The sequence below is a fragment of the Hemiscyllium ocellatum genome, chromosome 23, assembly GCF_020745735.1.
Source record: "Hemiscyllium ocellatum isolate sHemOce1 chromosome 23, sHemOce1.pat.X.cur, whole genome shotgun sequence".
NCBI lineage: Eukaryota > Metazoa > Chordata > Chondrichthyes > Orectolobiformes > Hemiscylliidae > Hemiscyllium > Hemiscyllium ocellatum.
Genome location: NC_083423.1, coordinates 43,361,754 through 43,379,841, shown reverse-complemented (window position 1 = coordinate 43,379,841; position 18,088 = coordinate 43,361,754). Strand labels below are relative to the sequence as shown.

The 18,088-nt window shown below is 40.2% G+C and overlaps 1 protein-coding gene across 2 annotated transcripts in view; it reads right to left on the bottom strand.

Annotated features, from left to right (window-relative positions):
- Nucleotides 1-18,088, bottom strand: part of LOC132826766 (copine-8) — a 359,716-nt gene that overhangs the window by 35,639 nt on the left and 305,989 nt on the right. For both annotated transcript variants that reach the window (XM_060842950.1, XM_060842949.1), the window contains exon 15: nt 8,638-8,819. In XM_060842950.1, coding sequence (XP_060698933.1) covers nt 8,638-8,819 — 182 coding nt within the window. The remainder of the gene's footprint in view (nt 1-8,637; nt 8,820-18,088) is intronic.

The window sequence follows — 18,088 nt, the reverse complement described above, 5'->3', positions numbered from 1 at the left end:
ATGATGAATGGAGTACAGAAGTTAAAGTCAGAACAATCAAAGTTAAGATAAATCACAGGATAAGAAGTCAAAGATACAAATTTAGGACTGATGTCAGGAAGTTTTCAACACAAATGACAAAAATCAACAAATGAACAGATTGGATTTCTAAGTATTGGAATTTGGGGGTGGGGTGACTGTCAGCTTTCTTGGGATGGATGAGCAAGGATCCCTGTCTGCCTTGTGCCTCAGTCTCCACTGCTTTCTGAGACAGGGAGTTCCAAGGTCACATAACCCTCAGAAAAATTTGTTTTCACTTCTGTCCTAAAGGGTGAACACTAATATTAAAACACTGTCTCCTCTTTTCTATTTCTGGACGCTGGAGTAAACATTTTATTTGTGTCCACCTTGCCAAGAGAATTCAAGATTTTATAAATCTCATTCCATTCACCCCTCACTATTCTAAACTCTAGCAGAAGAGCCTTGCCTCTCTAATTTTCCCTCATATGACACCTCACATGCTCCAAGACCCATCCAAGAGATTTGATTCCAGCTGATATACTGGATAAGTCAGATCCCAGACTGAAATCTGATTTGACAGGAATTTAAATTTTTGGCTTTGGTTTCACTGAGGTGGTCCCTCACTGAAACATAAACATGCAATGTTGCAGATTTGTTAACAATAAAACGTAAGTATATTAAACAAAAGGAATGAAGATAAAACAGGATAAATCAGACCATTACTTAGTACACAAACTTAATTTTGAAACACATGGTGAAGTAGACATCAAGACTTGGGAACTTGGGGAAGTTAGTGGTCATATCTTGTGGAAAGTCCATATCACCGTACAGGAGGTGTTGGATGTATTGGAATGCATGAAGGTGGTTACATTTCCTGATCCTGACCAGATATATCCAAGAACACTGCAAGAGCATAGAGAAGAGATTACAGGTGCTCTGGCTGATATTTTTACATCATCGTTAGCCATGGGTGAGGTCCTGGAAGACTGGAGGGTAGTGAATGTTGTGCCCTTATTCAAGGGCTGCAAAGAGAAACCTGGGAACTGTAGACCAGCAAACTTAACATCTGTGGTAGGTAAGTTATTTGAGAAGATTCTGAGAGAAAGATATACATGCATTTGGAAAGACAAGGTTTAGGATTTTTGAGATTTTTAGTTCAGGTTGAGGCTCAGGTTGCAAGTTTGCTCGCTGAGCTGGAAGGTTTATTTTCAGACGTTTCAACACCGTACTAGGTAACATCATCAGTGAGCCACAGTGAAGTGCTGGTGTTCTATCCTGTTTTCTATTTATGTGTCTTGGTCTGTTAAGGTGGATGATATCATTTTAGGTTCTTTTTCTCAGAGGTTGGTAAATGGGGTCCAAATTGATCTGTTTATTGATGGAATTCTGGTTTGAATGCCACGCCTCTAGGAATTCCTGTGCATGTCTCTGTTTAGCCTGTCCTAGGATGGATGTGTTGTCCCAGTCGAATTGGTACCCTTCTTGGTCTGTATGAAAGAATATTAATGAGAGTGGGACATGTCTTTTGATGGCTAGTTGGTGTTTGTGTATCCTGGTGGCTAGTTTTCTGCCTGTCTGTCTGTCTGATGTGTTTGTTACAATCCTTGCATGGTATTTTGTAAATGACATTCACTTAGCTGGTTGTTCGTTTTCGGTCCTTTAGGTTAATCAGATGCTGTTTCAGTGTGTTGGTGGGTTTGTGGGCTACCATGATGCCAAGGTGTCAAAGTAGTCTGGTAGTTTCCTGAGACCCGGGTTCAGTTCCCGACTCAGGTGACTGACTGTGTGGAGTTTGCACGTTCTCCCCGTGTCTGCGTGGGTTTCCTCCGGGTGCTCCGGTTTCCTCCCACAGTCCAAAGATGTGCGGGTCAGGTGAATTGGCCATGCTAAATTGCCCGTAGTGTTAGGTAAGGGGTAAATGTAGGGGTATGGGTGGGTTTCGCTTCGGTGGGTCGGTGTGGACTTGTTGGGCCGAAGGGCCTGTTTCCACACTGTAAGTCTAATCTAATCTAATCTAATCTAGTTATTTCAGAGGTGTCTTTGATGTATGGTAATATGGCTAGAGTTTCTGGGCATGTTGTGTCTGCTTGATTGTGTTTATTGTTTAGGGATCAGCAGAAGAAAAATACCTATCCAATGTATTCAAGAAGAATGGGTCCCCAATATACACAGTCTACCGAATCCTGAAAAGTCAAATCAAGGTAGGAGTTTCATGGTGAATGGTAGGGCCTTAAGGAGTGTACTGGAACAGATGGACCTTGGACAATACATTGGCTTACTGTACTGAAAGTGCCTGAGTGAAGGCTATCCCCCTTGACCACACAGTGGATATCCCAGAACTCACTAGCATCCTTTGTACCTGTGTCATCTTTAAAAACCCATTATACTCCCCGAGAAACAATGTCAGTCCAAAGTTGCCCTGCATGGCTCCTGACGTTTGCCTCTGATATGGCAGACTGGGAGAAAACAGTGCCGTGATGTGTGAGCTGAGACCTGGAGGACTTCAGCATGGGGTGATACAGAGATGGGACTTCCTCCTCCCCAGCACCAGCATTGGAGGCCATGACACCAGACCATGCTGGCCTAGTCTGCATTTACCATCCAGGTTAAAGCAGTCTCAGACTTCTAGAGAAATGTACAACACAAAAGGAAGGTCAATTACCTTCTCCACTCCTCCTCAAACTCAACTCTGCTTCTGTAACCTGCCTTAATACCTGCCTCAATACCTGCCTCTCTCTCTTTCAGGAGGAAAACAGTCCTAATTGGGCAGAAGGACTTAAGATAGTTGGTCAGCTACCCAATATTCAACTCCTCATCTCTTTTGTGGAGAATGTTTGGTCTCTGACCATTGCGAGTGGCATTCATTCATTTCCAAGCTCTCGGATTGGTTTTAGTTACTGTGCTGAGAGCGCCTGAGTGAAGGCTATCCCCCTTGACCTAACTGAGACCTGCTGAAAACCACAGTGAGATACTTTCCTTTTCTTTGAGTCTTCTTTAAAGGGAAAGACAAGGGAAAAGTAACATGAGCTTCATATCTCTGGCTGATAGTCAAATAACAAAAAGGTAAGGCAAGTCAACACAAGAACGAGATGCTGTCAGCATCCAGGTAGGTTCAGGGTGAGTGAATGCTATGAGAGCAAGCAAAGGGCCTGGAGATGCAACCTGATCCAGTCCATGAGCTGGGTAAATGTCCTTGAGTTCAGAGTCCTTGCTCCTGCATTACAATGTACATTGCCGATGCAGCTTAAAGTGCTGCATGGAAGTGCAGAAACATCTTAAAAATAGGTTCTTACAGGCTGAACCACTTTGAATGTCAGGGTCTTTGGATGTGTGGTGTGTGTGAACTGTGCCCTTGGAGTGTGGCCTGACATATTGGTGCCCGGTGACCAGTATCAAGTTTGTTTGGAATTTTCTTAATATCTAGCTTCTTTGGCAAGTCTGCTGATAGAATGTTGAATCATAACGAGGCAATTTAGGCTGTCAACAAATTACTTAATAAGCAATAATCCCCCTTCATTGGCAACTTGCTGCTGCCTAGCAATAAACTTGCCACGTCACTTGTGAAAAGCATAAAGAATGGCATATATTGTCTCTGACACTGAGATGGGTCTCACTGGACTTCCTGTCTGATTCTGCCACACATCTCACCATACCACAAGTTACTTAGACCCTGGCACAATCTTGGCCCTAGTCTCAAAAATCTGATAGTTCCATTTTCGAGTGATCATCCACCTGTGCTTAAGTGTTCAAATAACCTTTTTCAGTGTTTTATCCAATACTTCTGGTGTGTACTCTAAGACAATCTAGTGTTAATAAATTTAACTATCTTCTCCCTCTCTCAGGAGCAACTTTACAAGTGAAAAATTCAGTTTTGTGACGTTTTGCAGAAGTTCATCTTGGAGCGCAGTTACTAGCGGTGTACCACAAGGATCTGTTTTGGGACCATTGCTTTTTGTTATCTTTATAAATGATCTAGAGGAAGGACTTGAAAGCTGGGTAAGCAAGTTTGCGGATGACACAAAAGTCGGTGGAGTTGTGGATAGTGAGGAAGGAAGTGGTAGGTTACAGCGGGATATAGATAAGTTGCAGAGCTGGGCGGAAATGTGGCAAATGGAATTCAATGTAGCTAAGTGCGAAGTCGTTCACTTTGGTAGGAATAACAAGATGATGGATTACTGGGCTAATGGTAGGCTACTTGGTAGTGTGGATGAGCAGAGGGATCTTGGTGTCCATGTACACAGATCTCTGAAAGTTGCCACCCAGGTAAATAGTGCTGTGAGGAAGGCATATGGTGTACTGGGCTTTATTGGCAGAGGAATTGAGTTCCGGAGTCCTGAGGTCATGTTGCAGTTGTATAAGACTCTGGTGAGGCCTCATCTGGAGTATTGTGTGCAGTTTTGGTCGCCATACTATAGGAAGGATGTGGAAGCTTTAGAACGAGTGCAGAGGAGGTTTACCAGGATGTTGCCTGGAATGGTAGGAAAATCTTATGAGGAAAGGCTGAGGCACTTGGGGCTGTTCTCATTGGAGAAGAGAAGGTTTAGGGGAGATCTGATAGAAGTGTATAAGATGATTAGGGGTTTAGATAGGGTAGATACTAAGAACCTTTTACCGCTAATGGAGTCAGGTGTTACTAGGGGACATAGCTTTAAATTAAGGGGTGGTAGGTATAGGACAGATGTTAGGGGTAGATTCTTCACACAGCGGGTTGTGAGTTCATGGAATGCCCTGCCCGTATCAGTGGTGAACTCTCCTTCTGTATGGTCATTTAAGCGGGCATTGGATAGGCATTTGGAAGTTATTGGGCTAGTATAGGTTAGGTAGGATTCGGTCGGCGCAACATCGAGGGCCGAAGGGCCTGTACTGCGCTGTATCCTTCTATGTTTCTATGTTTCTATGTTAAGATAGTAAGACTGTCTCTCTCTTTAGGTGCTTCCCCTAAACTTTTAAAAAAAGACACAAGACCATTTATTTCTAACAAAAGTCTGGAGGCATAATTGTTTCTCTTGTTAGGCTGCAACCCCTTCTAAGGATTATAAAACCCCCATTAATTTTGAGAATTAGCCCTCACAAACATTTTTTTCTCTAAATCGCTATGGTTACAGAAACACTCAAGGTTTCATTGATAATTTGTTCATAAACACAGAAAAACCTACGTCACAATTTCAAAATCCAGAAGTCAAAACTTAACACAAATGCTATCAAAGATATATATTATTAAACTGCACAGTCCACACTACACTGGTAAATTTCCTCTAAAGTGTCATTTATATCATTCCTTAAATATAGAGACTAAGAAATGTCTCAACAATGCCCTGTATAACTGAAGCATATCATCCTTACTCTAATGTCCAATTCCTTTCTTAATAAAGGATAACATTCTATTGGCATTCTTGGTCACTTGATGTAACTGAAAACTTATGACTCATGTATTTGATCATGCTTAACACTTTTAGAACTGCATTACACTCTGAATTTAAGCCACAATTTTGGAGCAAAGGTTTCATTTCAAAAATTAAGCAAGAGTGCATGAAAGGAGGGGAAATAACTACTTTAGCCAGGGGGAAGGAAGAATTACTATTTTGCTTGTTAACAAAAGTGAGAAGCCCTCAGAAAGCAGTTTGTAAATAGGGTATTGTTATTTAATGTTTTTTGAAACGTGCAGTAACAAAATACATTACTACTAGTTAGCAAAATCTTAAGCTTCAATGGAAGAATATCTTATTGCATTACTTTGGGTAGAGTTTAAAAATCAGAAGCATCTTTAAGGCAACAGAATTTAAAACAGTATTGATTCAATAAAGAAAACAAGCTTGAAGACAGCAGATTACAAATAGACTTAAATATCAGCAATTTAAGAATGCTTAAAGGAATAAAAAGGTATAAAAAAGAAGAAATAATACTTCCAAAATGTAATGTCACATGGGTTAAATGAGCTCAACATATTTTAAGACTGGACATCTTTGAGAAAACAATTCTTAATATGCAGAATTGCTTCAAAGTGAAACAGTAAGTCAGAAGTGGAGCCAATTAATGCAATACTGTATTCAATGATTTCTGTTGCAGATGATGTTATAAATTACCAAAAAAAAATCAAAGTAGTACTTTGATAAAATTTTAAAAGCCTTTCATGGGCTCAATCTGAGAACATTAAATAATCTTATGAGCAAGATTTAACAGAAGAGGAGTTCGACTACTAGAGGAATCAGTAAATGATATAATTAATAACCACCATGGATTACTGGAAAACTGTAATTATGGAGCTTTGATATCAGAAATCATAAGTTTATTGTTGGAATTATTGTTAAATTTCTGTCAGACATCTTGCAGTCCAAGAAAGATTTAACTTTGAAGAAAGCCATTCAAATTGGTCTGGGAAAAGCAGCCAGAACAAAAACTGGCAGATATGCCCTCAGCACAGGAGAACAACACAGCTGAGGGATGCAAAAAGGACTTATTGCCTTGTAAGATTCTACAGTCTAATAAAGGCTTTCGAAAAGCCAATATGAGAATAAGTCAAACAACAGGTATTAAGAATCATTGTCAGGTCTATAGAACTACAAAACCTCAAAAGATGCAGGTGATGACCAGTCATGACAAAATAATATTATATTTGTAAAACTGCAGCTCACTTGCAAAAGATGTGCAATTAAATTTGTTTGAACAAAGTGGAAATGATCTTCATACAACTTCATGGAAGCCTGACCAATGTTCATAGATTCAGGACACTGTCAAGCAGAAGAATTAGGTGAATTGGCTGTGCTAAATTGCCCATAGTGTTAGGTGACGGGTAAGTGTAGAGGAATGGGTCTGGGTGGGTTGCACTTCGGCGGGTCGGTGTGGACTTGTTGGGCCGAAGGGCCTGTTTCCACACTAAGTAATATAATCTAAATTGTGTATTCTAAATTTACAGGATATTGCAACAAAAGGAGAATAACTATTCAAATAACAAAACAATTGCTTGATCTAGGAATCCAGGATATGAGAGAGCAGAACTCTTACATGATGGACATCAATGAGATGAAACGTTCCCCAGATGATTTAATGAGGAAGCAGGCAAGAGTCCATCTGCAAAGGAAGTTCTGGAGATTACAGATCCTCCAGGCCAATATCAGTTCAAATAGGAATGAAATATTTTGTAATGGATATCCAAGAAATAAAAGATCTTCCTGCAGAGAAACGGCTTTGCGTGGATCATAATCCAGATATAAACAGTCCTTCAGCCAAAGAACTAACAATCTTTTAGGTCAGAAGGCATGGCATCCTGAAAGGCTTGTGCAACCTACAGATCACCTACATTTGAACAGGAAGAGACTTACGAGGAGATGAGGTCGTGAAAAATGTAAAAGTTAATATATACATGAAGGTATAATTGTTAACTATAGGGAGGTAAGCTTGGGGGAAGTTGTTATACAAAGTATATAAGCTGAAGGAATTAATGTTGAGCTACATTGTGCTCCACACCACTCTGATGATGTTTTGCAGTCTTTGGGGAGGAAACATATTTTGCCTGAGGCCCCAGTGAAGACTGACATGACAATCTGGCTCCTGATTGTTGTCATTATGTCTAACCGGCTAATATTAACTGCACCTGTTGCTATCATGCAATAAATTGCAGTTTGTTATGTTAAACAAGCATCTATTTTTGTGAAAAATCTTTTAGCCATTTTCCCTCTAGCACTACTTAGATTCAGCTCCAGTAAAGGTGAATTGATAGCAGGAAACTACCTATGATTCCTGATGATGCTGCCTGACCTGCTGTGCTTTTCCAGCACCACTCTAATCTAGAGTCTGATCTCCAGCATCTGCAGTCCTCACTTTCATCTATCTATGCTACAGACCCTGAGTGATTTCGAACCAGAAGACAGGAAATGCTGGCAGTGTTGGGGTCTGAGAACACAACTTTTAAGCCCATTTCAGCTCAACAAAAATGACCTATTTTTATCAATACACATGCTGATTGACAATATGGACCTATATCCATTGCTGAGGCTTCTCAATGTAAATGCAGTATGCTTCACTCCACACTTAGAGATGCTGGAATCTCAAAATAAGTTCACTTGCTCATGTAGTCGCCAGCAGATTCAAAGTTGCAGAGTGTTACTTATTTAATTTTGCACAATATTTTCCCAGTTTTGGGAATAATTTGGTACCTCACTACTTAGGTAACAATGCAGCCAAGCAACCTCTACGCATTGTAAAGTCTGCCCAATTTCCAACCATTAATTTAAATTAAAGTTTCTATAACGGATATGTAATCTTCTCTGGCAAGTTATTATCCAAGTGGTGAAGGTGAAAATCATTATGCCTCACGATACACATCGTGTATATTTTCCAAACCAGCTATAGTTATGGCCTGTTTCAGTTAGTAAGCTGCACTTGCACCAAATCAAATCAGTGCAAAATGATTAAATTAATGTGTTATAATTTTAATGCTGGTGAATAGAAGCAGCATGTTTAGTTTAGTATTTCTGATGTAGAACCTTAATTATTAGTGGGGGTCAGAAATAATGTAAGCAATTGAATTATCCATAACCAGCAGAAACCCATAAAACATACAAAATGGCTAAAGCAAAATTAATTGTTAATAGTCATCTGTACACACTAATTATTTTTAAAAATCAAAAGAAGTCTCACCAATGCAAATTCATGTGAAATTCTTCCATCTGGAGGCAACTTGGCACCAAATCCTAAGGCTGGGAACATCTTGTCACTGTCATAGTCCTGAATAATTTCTCCTACAGCTTTCAATGCCATGGCATAAGTATTAAGTTGATAAGGGTTCATGTAATGGAGAGAGGTTGGTTGGGCAGGGTGACCTATTTGAAAATACAATTTCAACAGAAGCGATCAGACAAAAATGTAAAATTGAAAGCCCAAACTGTATTAAACTTAGCAAGATTTATGTGTCAACATATCAGCTGCAAATACATATATATATATTTACCAGTGAATAGAAATTCAAAATAATTACATAAAGAATGTAGAGAGTTTTGTTTTATTTTTCAGTACAGAGGATGGAGGGACTTGAAATACTCAATGGAAATTAGCAATGGAAGCAGAAGTCATGATGGCTTTTGAAAAGATAATGGTTACATATTCCAAAAAAAACTAATCCTAAAAGGAAGAGTGCTGAGATTAAGTAAATAACTTTCATAGAACTGACACAGACATTATAGTTTCCTTCAAAGTTATTACATCTAAAGAATCTAAAATCTATAATTTAAATAATTTATAAGTATGCATCATGAAGATTTCACATTGCATAGTCACACTGTAGGCAAAGTCTTCAAAATGAAAGAAAATGGCTTTAGTATTGGACACAGAACAACAATGCAGGCACAGAAAAACAACTTTGGCAATCATATGGTGCTTTGCTGTTGTGCTATTGCAAAGTTCACGGTGTAATCACTGAGAATTCAGAAGCTTCACTTGTGTACCCCTGCATAAACCACCTTTCTCTATGGACATTAGCTCCAGGTTTATGGAACTCCAAGATAAACAATGAGAAATATTTCAAGTGGTATTATTTGCTCAACAACAAAATGGAAGGAACATGAATCTCCAGATGTAAAGAATCTCAACGAACAATGACCCAAGCCAAACACGAGTTGGGTTTTCAATTTGGATCTCAGATGCATCCTTTGATGTTGTATGTTTTCTGAGGCATAAACTCTGAATCCTGGACTAATAATCCAATGAATAAAAATTCAAATCCCACTATGACAGTTTGAAAGTTAGCTTCTGAAGAATATAGTTAATGTGGATTTTTTCAACTCACAAGGAAGGACCACTGCTACTTTCTAAGGGCAGCTAGGGATTGTTAACAAATTATGACCTTGCTAGCCACATTGTGAATTATTTTCTATAAGTAACGAAGCTCTATTCTAAATTCACACTGCACTGGGTTATCTAAAATTTCATACACAATGCTGTTGCACCTTTCTGTTGGTTCAGCTGACTCAGTTGGCTGGACAGCTGCTTTGTAATGCAAAGTGATGTCAATAGTGTGGGTTCAATAACCACACCAGCCAGTGATCCTCAGGTTAAACCACCACCAGTCATCTCTCTCTTATGACAGAACAGCCATGGTCCAGTAGGACTATGGCAATTTTATCTTTTAATGGTGGTCTAGTTCCAGTTCCTATCACTTCAACGTAAAGTAGATTTTTCACCTATTTCTCAAATAGCGGAAAGTTTTGCTCATTGCAACAGCAAATGTTAACCTAGCATTCCATGTTCGATGTAAAGGCTTTTTCTTCCAGCATTGCTACCACATTTAAATAATTTCTCATTGAAACAGACTTTTTTAAACAGCATAGGTCAACTGAAATAATTTAACTGGTTTCAATCAAGTACCTTTTGACTTCCTGAATACTAAAGGATATTTATAAAGGAAGAGTATTAATTATTTGTTTTATAAAGCTCTTAATCCTTCAAATGTACTGGGTATTAAACTCTAAACAATGAATATAATTTTCTTAAACATTTGTGCGAGCAACTTCTATTTTACGTCCTCTCTTCATTGCAAACAGCATTTATTGTCGGCGTATAGTCAACTGGTTCACCAGAGTTTGCTCCTGTAAATACCATAAGTAGTTTCTACACAACTGAATTTGCTGTTGGAGCAGTTGCTGTTAAAGCTGCTTGAGCAATTAACACAACATTCCATCTGATTTTAATTAGCTAAATAAAATATCAACTGACAACATGTACAAAACAAAATGACAAGGTTATTATTTGAAAAAAGATCATCAAGCTGTTTAACTTGCTGTTTATATTTCTGCACATCCCAAAAGAAATGATGTATCAGAATTAAATTTGATTTTTTAATCAGTTTATTATTACACAACAATAAGACAACTGGTTCATTACTGATGGTGATTCTGGTGTTGACAGTCTTGACATTGGGTTATTGGGTTGCTGATGATCCAGCTTATATTTTTGGGTGCATTTAATGAACAAACTTTATTCAAATTGTTACCATAATTGGGTGGTTCTTTTTCTCTGTTTCCTGAACAACTGAACCCTTGTTGGGAAATAGTTCTATTGGAATGGTGACCCTCAAATACATTATGCCTATAGTCATTATTCATGCTTGTATCTCAACAAGTACTGGCAGGACATCTGATCATGTGTGGGTAGAAATCATAGCCCAGCCCAATTTTTTGAACACTCAATGTCCACAAATGCACATTTAAACTGTGAGCAGCAAACAGCAATCCAGAATGAATACTCTGAACAACTCTCCCATCTTAAGCCAGTGATGAATTGCAACATCTCTGTGACCATTCCAGCTGAAATTAGAGTTGAATATCAAACATCCTTGTTCAGAAGATCATTAAATTATTCTCAAAAACATATTGAGAGACTACCACTTGTTGGAGGTCTAACTTGAGTCAGTACATAATAAAGAGCAATGTTGATTCTCATCCTCTAGACTGGATAGGACACATCCTACTGAATTTAATGAAAATGCCATCTACATCTGATTGAGGTCAACATGACAGTGCACTATCTATTTTACTTAGACTGGTGCCTGTCTTTCTACTTACTGAAAACTATTGAATCACTACATTTGATTTGAAGCTTTTCAGTGAACACAGCGATCTGTATCATGAACTTTCAGTTTGCTTTGTTCAAATGTTTCTCTCGTTGCCTCTCGTTACATGAAATGGTCTCTCCTCGTGGATGTGGAAGCAAATATTATTTCATTTAAATCTCTAGCACATTGAAAGTAATGAATTTTTACTTCATAAAAATACAAGCAAATATTACCAATCAAATCACTGTTGTAAAAACAAATTCCAGTACAATCATTCAACATTGTTTTGAAATGCTTTAGAGCAGGACACCTACCATGCACACCAGAAAATTATAAACATGACAGAAATGACGTACACAGCTTTGTAAATTAGAACTAAAATGACATATATACCAATGGCTAGAAAGCTGTTCTACAATGTTGCCCATTGTAAGCCATTGGTCTCCTGAGGGCTGAGGACTTGGTTTGCGTTCTATTCCTGAAGTTTGGTTTAGTAATCAGGGGGATTTTGTCCCTATTTTTATTGGGAGTCTGTACATACATAGGGTCATTGCCAAATAAAAACTGAAAGAACTGTGGATGTAGTAAATCAGAAACAAAAACAGAAATTGCTGGAAAAGTTCAGCAGGTCTGGAAGCATCTGTAAAGAGAAGGGCCACTAGATCAGATACATTAAGTGTGATTTCTCTTCACATGTGCTGCCAGACCCTCTGAGCTTCTCCATCAATTTCTATTTAGGTCTGGCATCAAATTATGCCCCACATTCGGATTTGCTGAATATTCTCTTTCCAACCTAACCTGATGCTGAGTGATGCCCACGTATCTCCTTCCCTCAATTTAACTGGTTTCAATCAAGTACCTTTTGACTTCCTGAATACTAAAGGGTATTTATAAAGGAAGAGTATTAATTATTTGTTTTATAAAGCTCTTAATCCTTCAAATGTACTGGGTATTAAACTCTAAACAATGAATATAATTTTCTTAAACATTTGTGCGAGCAACTTCTATTTTACGTCCTCTCTTCATTGCAAACAGCATTTATTGTCGGCGTATAGTCAACTGGTTCACCAGAGTTTGCTCCTGTAAATACCATAAGTAGTTTCTACACAACTGAACTTGCTGTTGGAGCAGTTGCTGTTAAAGCTGCTTGAGCAATTAACACAACATTCCATCTGATTTTAATTAGCTAAATAAAATATCAACTGACAACATGTACAAAATAAAATGACAAGGTTATTATTTGAAAAAAAAACCATCAAGCTGTTTAACTTGCTGTTTATATTTCTGCACATCCGAAAAAAATGTATCAGAATTAAATTTGATTTTTTAATCAGTTTATTATTACACAACAATATTCATTGTTTCCTTGACCTGATTTCAGCCCCATGCCATGTCTTCTAGGGCTATTTATTGCCTTCTCCCTTCATGCAGAACTGGGGGTAATTCAGACATCCTTCTGCTTCCATTCATAAGTCTTTTTGTTATCAATCCTTACCTCATTTCCTAGACCCTGAGAAGTCCCGGTATGAAAGTCGGAGCAGTTACCTGGTGACTCCAGCTCATATTGCGCTCCTTTAGATCTGTCTTGGTCACCCAGCAGCAACAGCCCATGGGCAGTGGTCTCATGAAACCCACATCTATGGATGCTCACACATGCCAGCTTCTTCAAACCATCATGTCACATTGCCAGACTATTAAAGTACACTTCTGCACTGCAATGTTGAACCTTGGAGCATAGTGACACCTAACATCAGACTGCTACTGTGCTGATAGGACCTGCACTGACTGTGCTGCTGTTCATGCAAGGCCAGGTACCCATCTCATGGATTGAACCAGGCTGCATCTCACTGCTGCACAATTCCTTTCTGGGTACTCGCTCACTTAGCACCTACATGGATGCTCTCAGCACCCCCTGCCTTACTTTACCTTGCCTCTTAGTGCTTCACCCACACCGCACCACTCCCTCCTTTGGCTCTTTCTAGCCAACTGTGGGCTGTTTTCTCCTGGAATGAGAGACAGTGCAGAATTGACTGGGATGAAAGTGAGTGGTATCGCTGTAGCATTCAATCCATGCAGCATTGCTTGTGCTGGGGAATTGGGTGGGTGAGAGTGAGATAGTAGATGTTGGAGGAAATACTGCAAGTAGTACAGCATGAGCCTTGGCGGGCGATTTGTGAGAATGAGGTAGCAGAGGCAAGATGGTGGTACCTACCCTGGTGGAGTGGAGGTGATCACTGATCTTACACTACTGGACATTTCTTAAGATGACTGAAAATGAGTTGACCTGAGTGGCATGGTGTTATTGCCTTCGCTGTTGGAAAGAAGAATCCCTGGTCTAGGCTACCTCCATCAAGAGCTCCAGGTCCCTGTCTGCAAAGTGCAGAACCAAATTCCCCTTATCTGCCATATTGGGGGCAAATGTCACAAACTGCACAGGACAGCTCTGGATTGAGCACACTTAATTGGTTGCGCAACAACTCCTTAAAGATGGCGCCAGTGCCAGAAACTGTGGGATATCTCAACAGTCCTGAGTACTCCCTGCTATGCCAAGTGGAAGAACCAGGCTGGCCTCAAACAAGATGGTTGCCATTGGATTGTGGTAGGTAGTTACTAAAGAAAGTTTAGAACAAAACATGAGAGGACCCACTGGACTTGACTGGGAGAATTCTCTTTTTTTCTGGCAAGATGGCTGTGGAGTAGAGCTTCCATTGTCCATTCTCTCCACCTTTCTTCTTGCTTCTTTTCTGTTTTTACCCTCTTTTATTTGATTTTATTTATCTCTCGTTGAAGAGCTCAGTTGTGGCAATGGCAAAGTGGCCCAGTGAGTACTCAAAGTGCTTCTGAGGCAGATCTAGAAATGACTCATGGCCGCTGTGGCAGAGGCAAGTCTGGGTTGCCAGTGGCTTCTGCGACCAACGCAGAATCATGGTGGCAGTAGCTGGATTGGCGAGGTGGACTGGAAGCAGACTCATGGCGACGTCGAGTTTGGGCTGATGTGGTACCTGGTGGCGTCTGCATTGGTGAGGCCCAGCGAGGACTCATAGTGGCGAGGACATCGGTGTTGGTGAGATGGCACTGAAGAATGGCAACTTTTGTTCTAGCTGTGGTGACATGGCAAAGGGGGCACATGCCTAGCCAGCAGGCCCATAGCCCATGGTGGAGCACTTCACGAGAAACACTAATGTTGAACTTTTTAAAATTCTTCTGCTTTTATATTCTATGTTTTAGTTTGTTTTTCTGTATTTTAAGATGGCACCAGAGAGTGGTGACACTATACAGCACTTTTCAGTGTATTTTGTGAAAAAAAACACAACATAAATCAAATCAAAGAAACCCTCAAGAAACACAACAAAAAATAACAACTTGCCAAATATGGCTACATTCAGCCCCTTGTGTGACTTGTTTTGAGTTGGCACTGACATTGCATGATATATTTGTTGATGGATGAAATTTCTGCACCTTTATTTCTCTAGCACTGACCTAGAAAGATAACATGCTTTAAACCACTAAGGCAGCAAAACAGCGAGTATTTTGTCACAATAAAAGGAATGGATATCAGTAACATTTTATTTCTCAGTTAATACTGGTCTGCTTCAAGACTCAACTTTGATATGTATAATAGAAATCATTCTTTTTTCAGTACCTTCTGGAATAAAGGAAGGTTAATAAATTCATTCTGATCACAAAAGGTTAGATGAACTGAAATGATGACATGCCATGTGAGACAACCAGACTGGAGTACAGAATGTCAGTTTTGTACTGAAGCTCTTTGAGAGAGCCTCTAATAACAACAATCTTGGTCTGCTTTTTGAATTGTGAAATTTGGAAACAGATAAATCTATTGCACTGAAATACTGCCTTCTTGTGCTAAATATTAGCTTGGAAACACTCAGCAGTTTCGGTGAATGACTTTGGCCTTGAACTCTTCATTAGATTAACTTAAGCTCCAGCCATTACATATTTTGCTTCTCTTTAAACATTGCATAACTCAGAGTGCTTCCATCACATTTTGTTTTTATTTCAAATTTCTCGCGTCAAAAGTATTGTGTTTTTAATTAGAAATTACTTACCAACCTTTTGTATGCCAATGTAAAAATTGTTTTCTTTACTGTTGAGGCAGCTGGCACAATGTTAACGTGAAAAAAAAGTCACCACTGTGTAATAATTCTATACCTAGCTAAGGGAAATAAAAACAAAACGTGACAGTTTTCTCTTAATGTATTGTCTGACCATGGTTGATGGTGTTGGAACTTCAGTGGCAGTTTGATCATCCCTGTGGCTTCTGAAGCTGGGTGTATGTCAGGCTGAAAAGTGGGTCAAGATCACACACTCTGAGCAAAACGGTCACCCTCATTGCGGTTTTCCCAGTGCCATCAGAGGCCGAGGTGGGCTGATGTCAGAGCTGGAGGGGCCAGAGATGCCTCACTGGAAGGCACTGCCTGGAAATGTGGCAGGAAAATTTGAATGAGCATTCAAGTGGATAAGGGTGTGATTATCTGGATAGAGGTGTGTGTACAGGCATATGGGGAAAAGGTGAGAGATCGGCACTGGGGAATAGAACCGTAGCATGTATGATAGGCTGAATGGCATCCTTCTGTAGTGCAACAATTCTGTGATCCTGTGAAAAGTGCAGTAATAGATGATAAGGAGGGAGGAGGGTCACTTCAAAGTGGAGCAGCTTCTTTGCAACTTTTTAATAGGAAAATTGAATTCTGTAGGCAGGACCCCATCATAGGAGAGGGCAGTCTACAAGGCAGCAGTAGGATGCAAGCAGACAAGCAGGAGGCTGGAAGAACACAGCAAGCCAAGCAGCAGGAGATAGAGAAGTGAAAGTTTCGGTGCAACCCTTCTCCACCTCCTGGTGTTACCTGGCTTGCTGTGTTCTTCCAGCCTCCTGCTCGTCTCCCTTGGATTCCAGCATCTGCAGTTTTCTTGTCTCTAAAGTAGGATGTGGGTAGGCAGGGAGGTCTGTCTGGAGCACTGAGAGGCTGCCCACAGAGTCACATTCCCCACTCCATGCCCACAGGGACCAGGAGCTAGTCTCTTTTAGATTAGATTAGATTACCTATTGTGTGAAACAGGCCCTCTGGCCCAATCAGTCCACACCGACCCTCCGAAAAGCAACCCAACCCCCTACATTCACCCCTGACTAATGCACCTAACACTACGGGCAATTTAGTATGGCCAATTCACCTAACCTGCCCATCTTTGGACTGTGGGAGGAAACCTGAGCACCTGAATGAAACCAACGCAGACACGGGGAGAATGTGTAAACTCCACACAGACAGTTGCCCGAAGCGGAAATTGAACCCAGGTCCCTGGCACTGTAAGGTAGTGGTGCTAACCACTGAGCCACCATGCCACCCCACATTGCACTTAGTACACCCTGCATGACTGTGTGGTGGAGAAGCCTGCCACCCTCTCACCCTAGCATGGTGAAAACACCCTGCAATGTGGGCACGGAGTCAGAGCCAAGGAAGTAGCAAGCAGCCCACGTCTCATCCTCGGTATTTTGAAAGAGGAGTTAGGTATAGCTTTTGTGGCTGAAAGAGCCAAGAAATGCAGGCTGAGGGAAGGATGAAGGTATTGAGCTCAACAATCAGCCATGAAGCAGGCTCAGAGGCTTGGATGACCTACTCCTACTCCTATCTTCAATGAACACATTGTGCAGTTGGAATTCAGAATTAGCCCCATATTGGACTCCTGACCTCTAATGCCCGACAACAGATTGAAAACCTAGCCTTTAATACCTCATTATTGCTACTCAGCATTAAGGAGCCATGCTCTAATGCTCTCCGACCCTCCACTTCAGATCATGGGGGGGAGACCTAGTACAGTACTTTCATTTAACTGCCTTACTGTAGAAATTCATGAGAAATATAAATACTGTACATCTTATAGCATCTGATGCACCGATACATATTCACTTGCGTTTTATCATTCATCTTCACAAAAGGTCCAGCTAAGCCTGACTCAAGTCCTGCCAAATAACATCCAACAGGTTCTCTCATGCAGCTGTATATGAGCCTGCCCCTCTCGATGCATTTCACTACTGCATTGCAATGTCTTCTTCTTTTCATGGCTATGGCCAGAAGTTTGCTCCCCCACAGGGAGAAGCTAAGCAATATAAGCAACATTTTCATCCTCTACAAATTTAGGGGAGTCTTTTCTTTATCTCTCATTGACTTTTAAAAATATAGAGTTAAAATGGAATTTGCCTGTCCTGATCAAATTTCAACATAAAAATCAGGCTGTTCAGAATGTAAATCAGTTAAGATACAATGGCTTTTTTTTTAAACTTAGAATAGACCACAATAAAATTCCAAACAGGCCTCCTCTCACTCAATCAGAATTAGCTGCCATCCTCTTCTCAGATGCTGATCAAAATACCCTTGAAATGCAACCACGAGTCCCAATTCTAGGATTCCCATGCTCATTCCCAAGTTTTCCAATTTGGATGAATGTCTTTTAAGGCTGCAGGTTGTTTGGGAAGCAAGCCCAAACCTGGCAGTCTCAACCTGGCTGGCTTCACGTACTCATCCT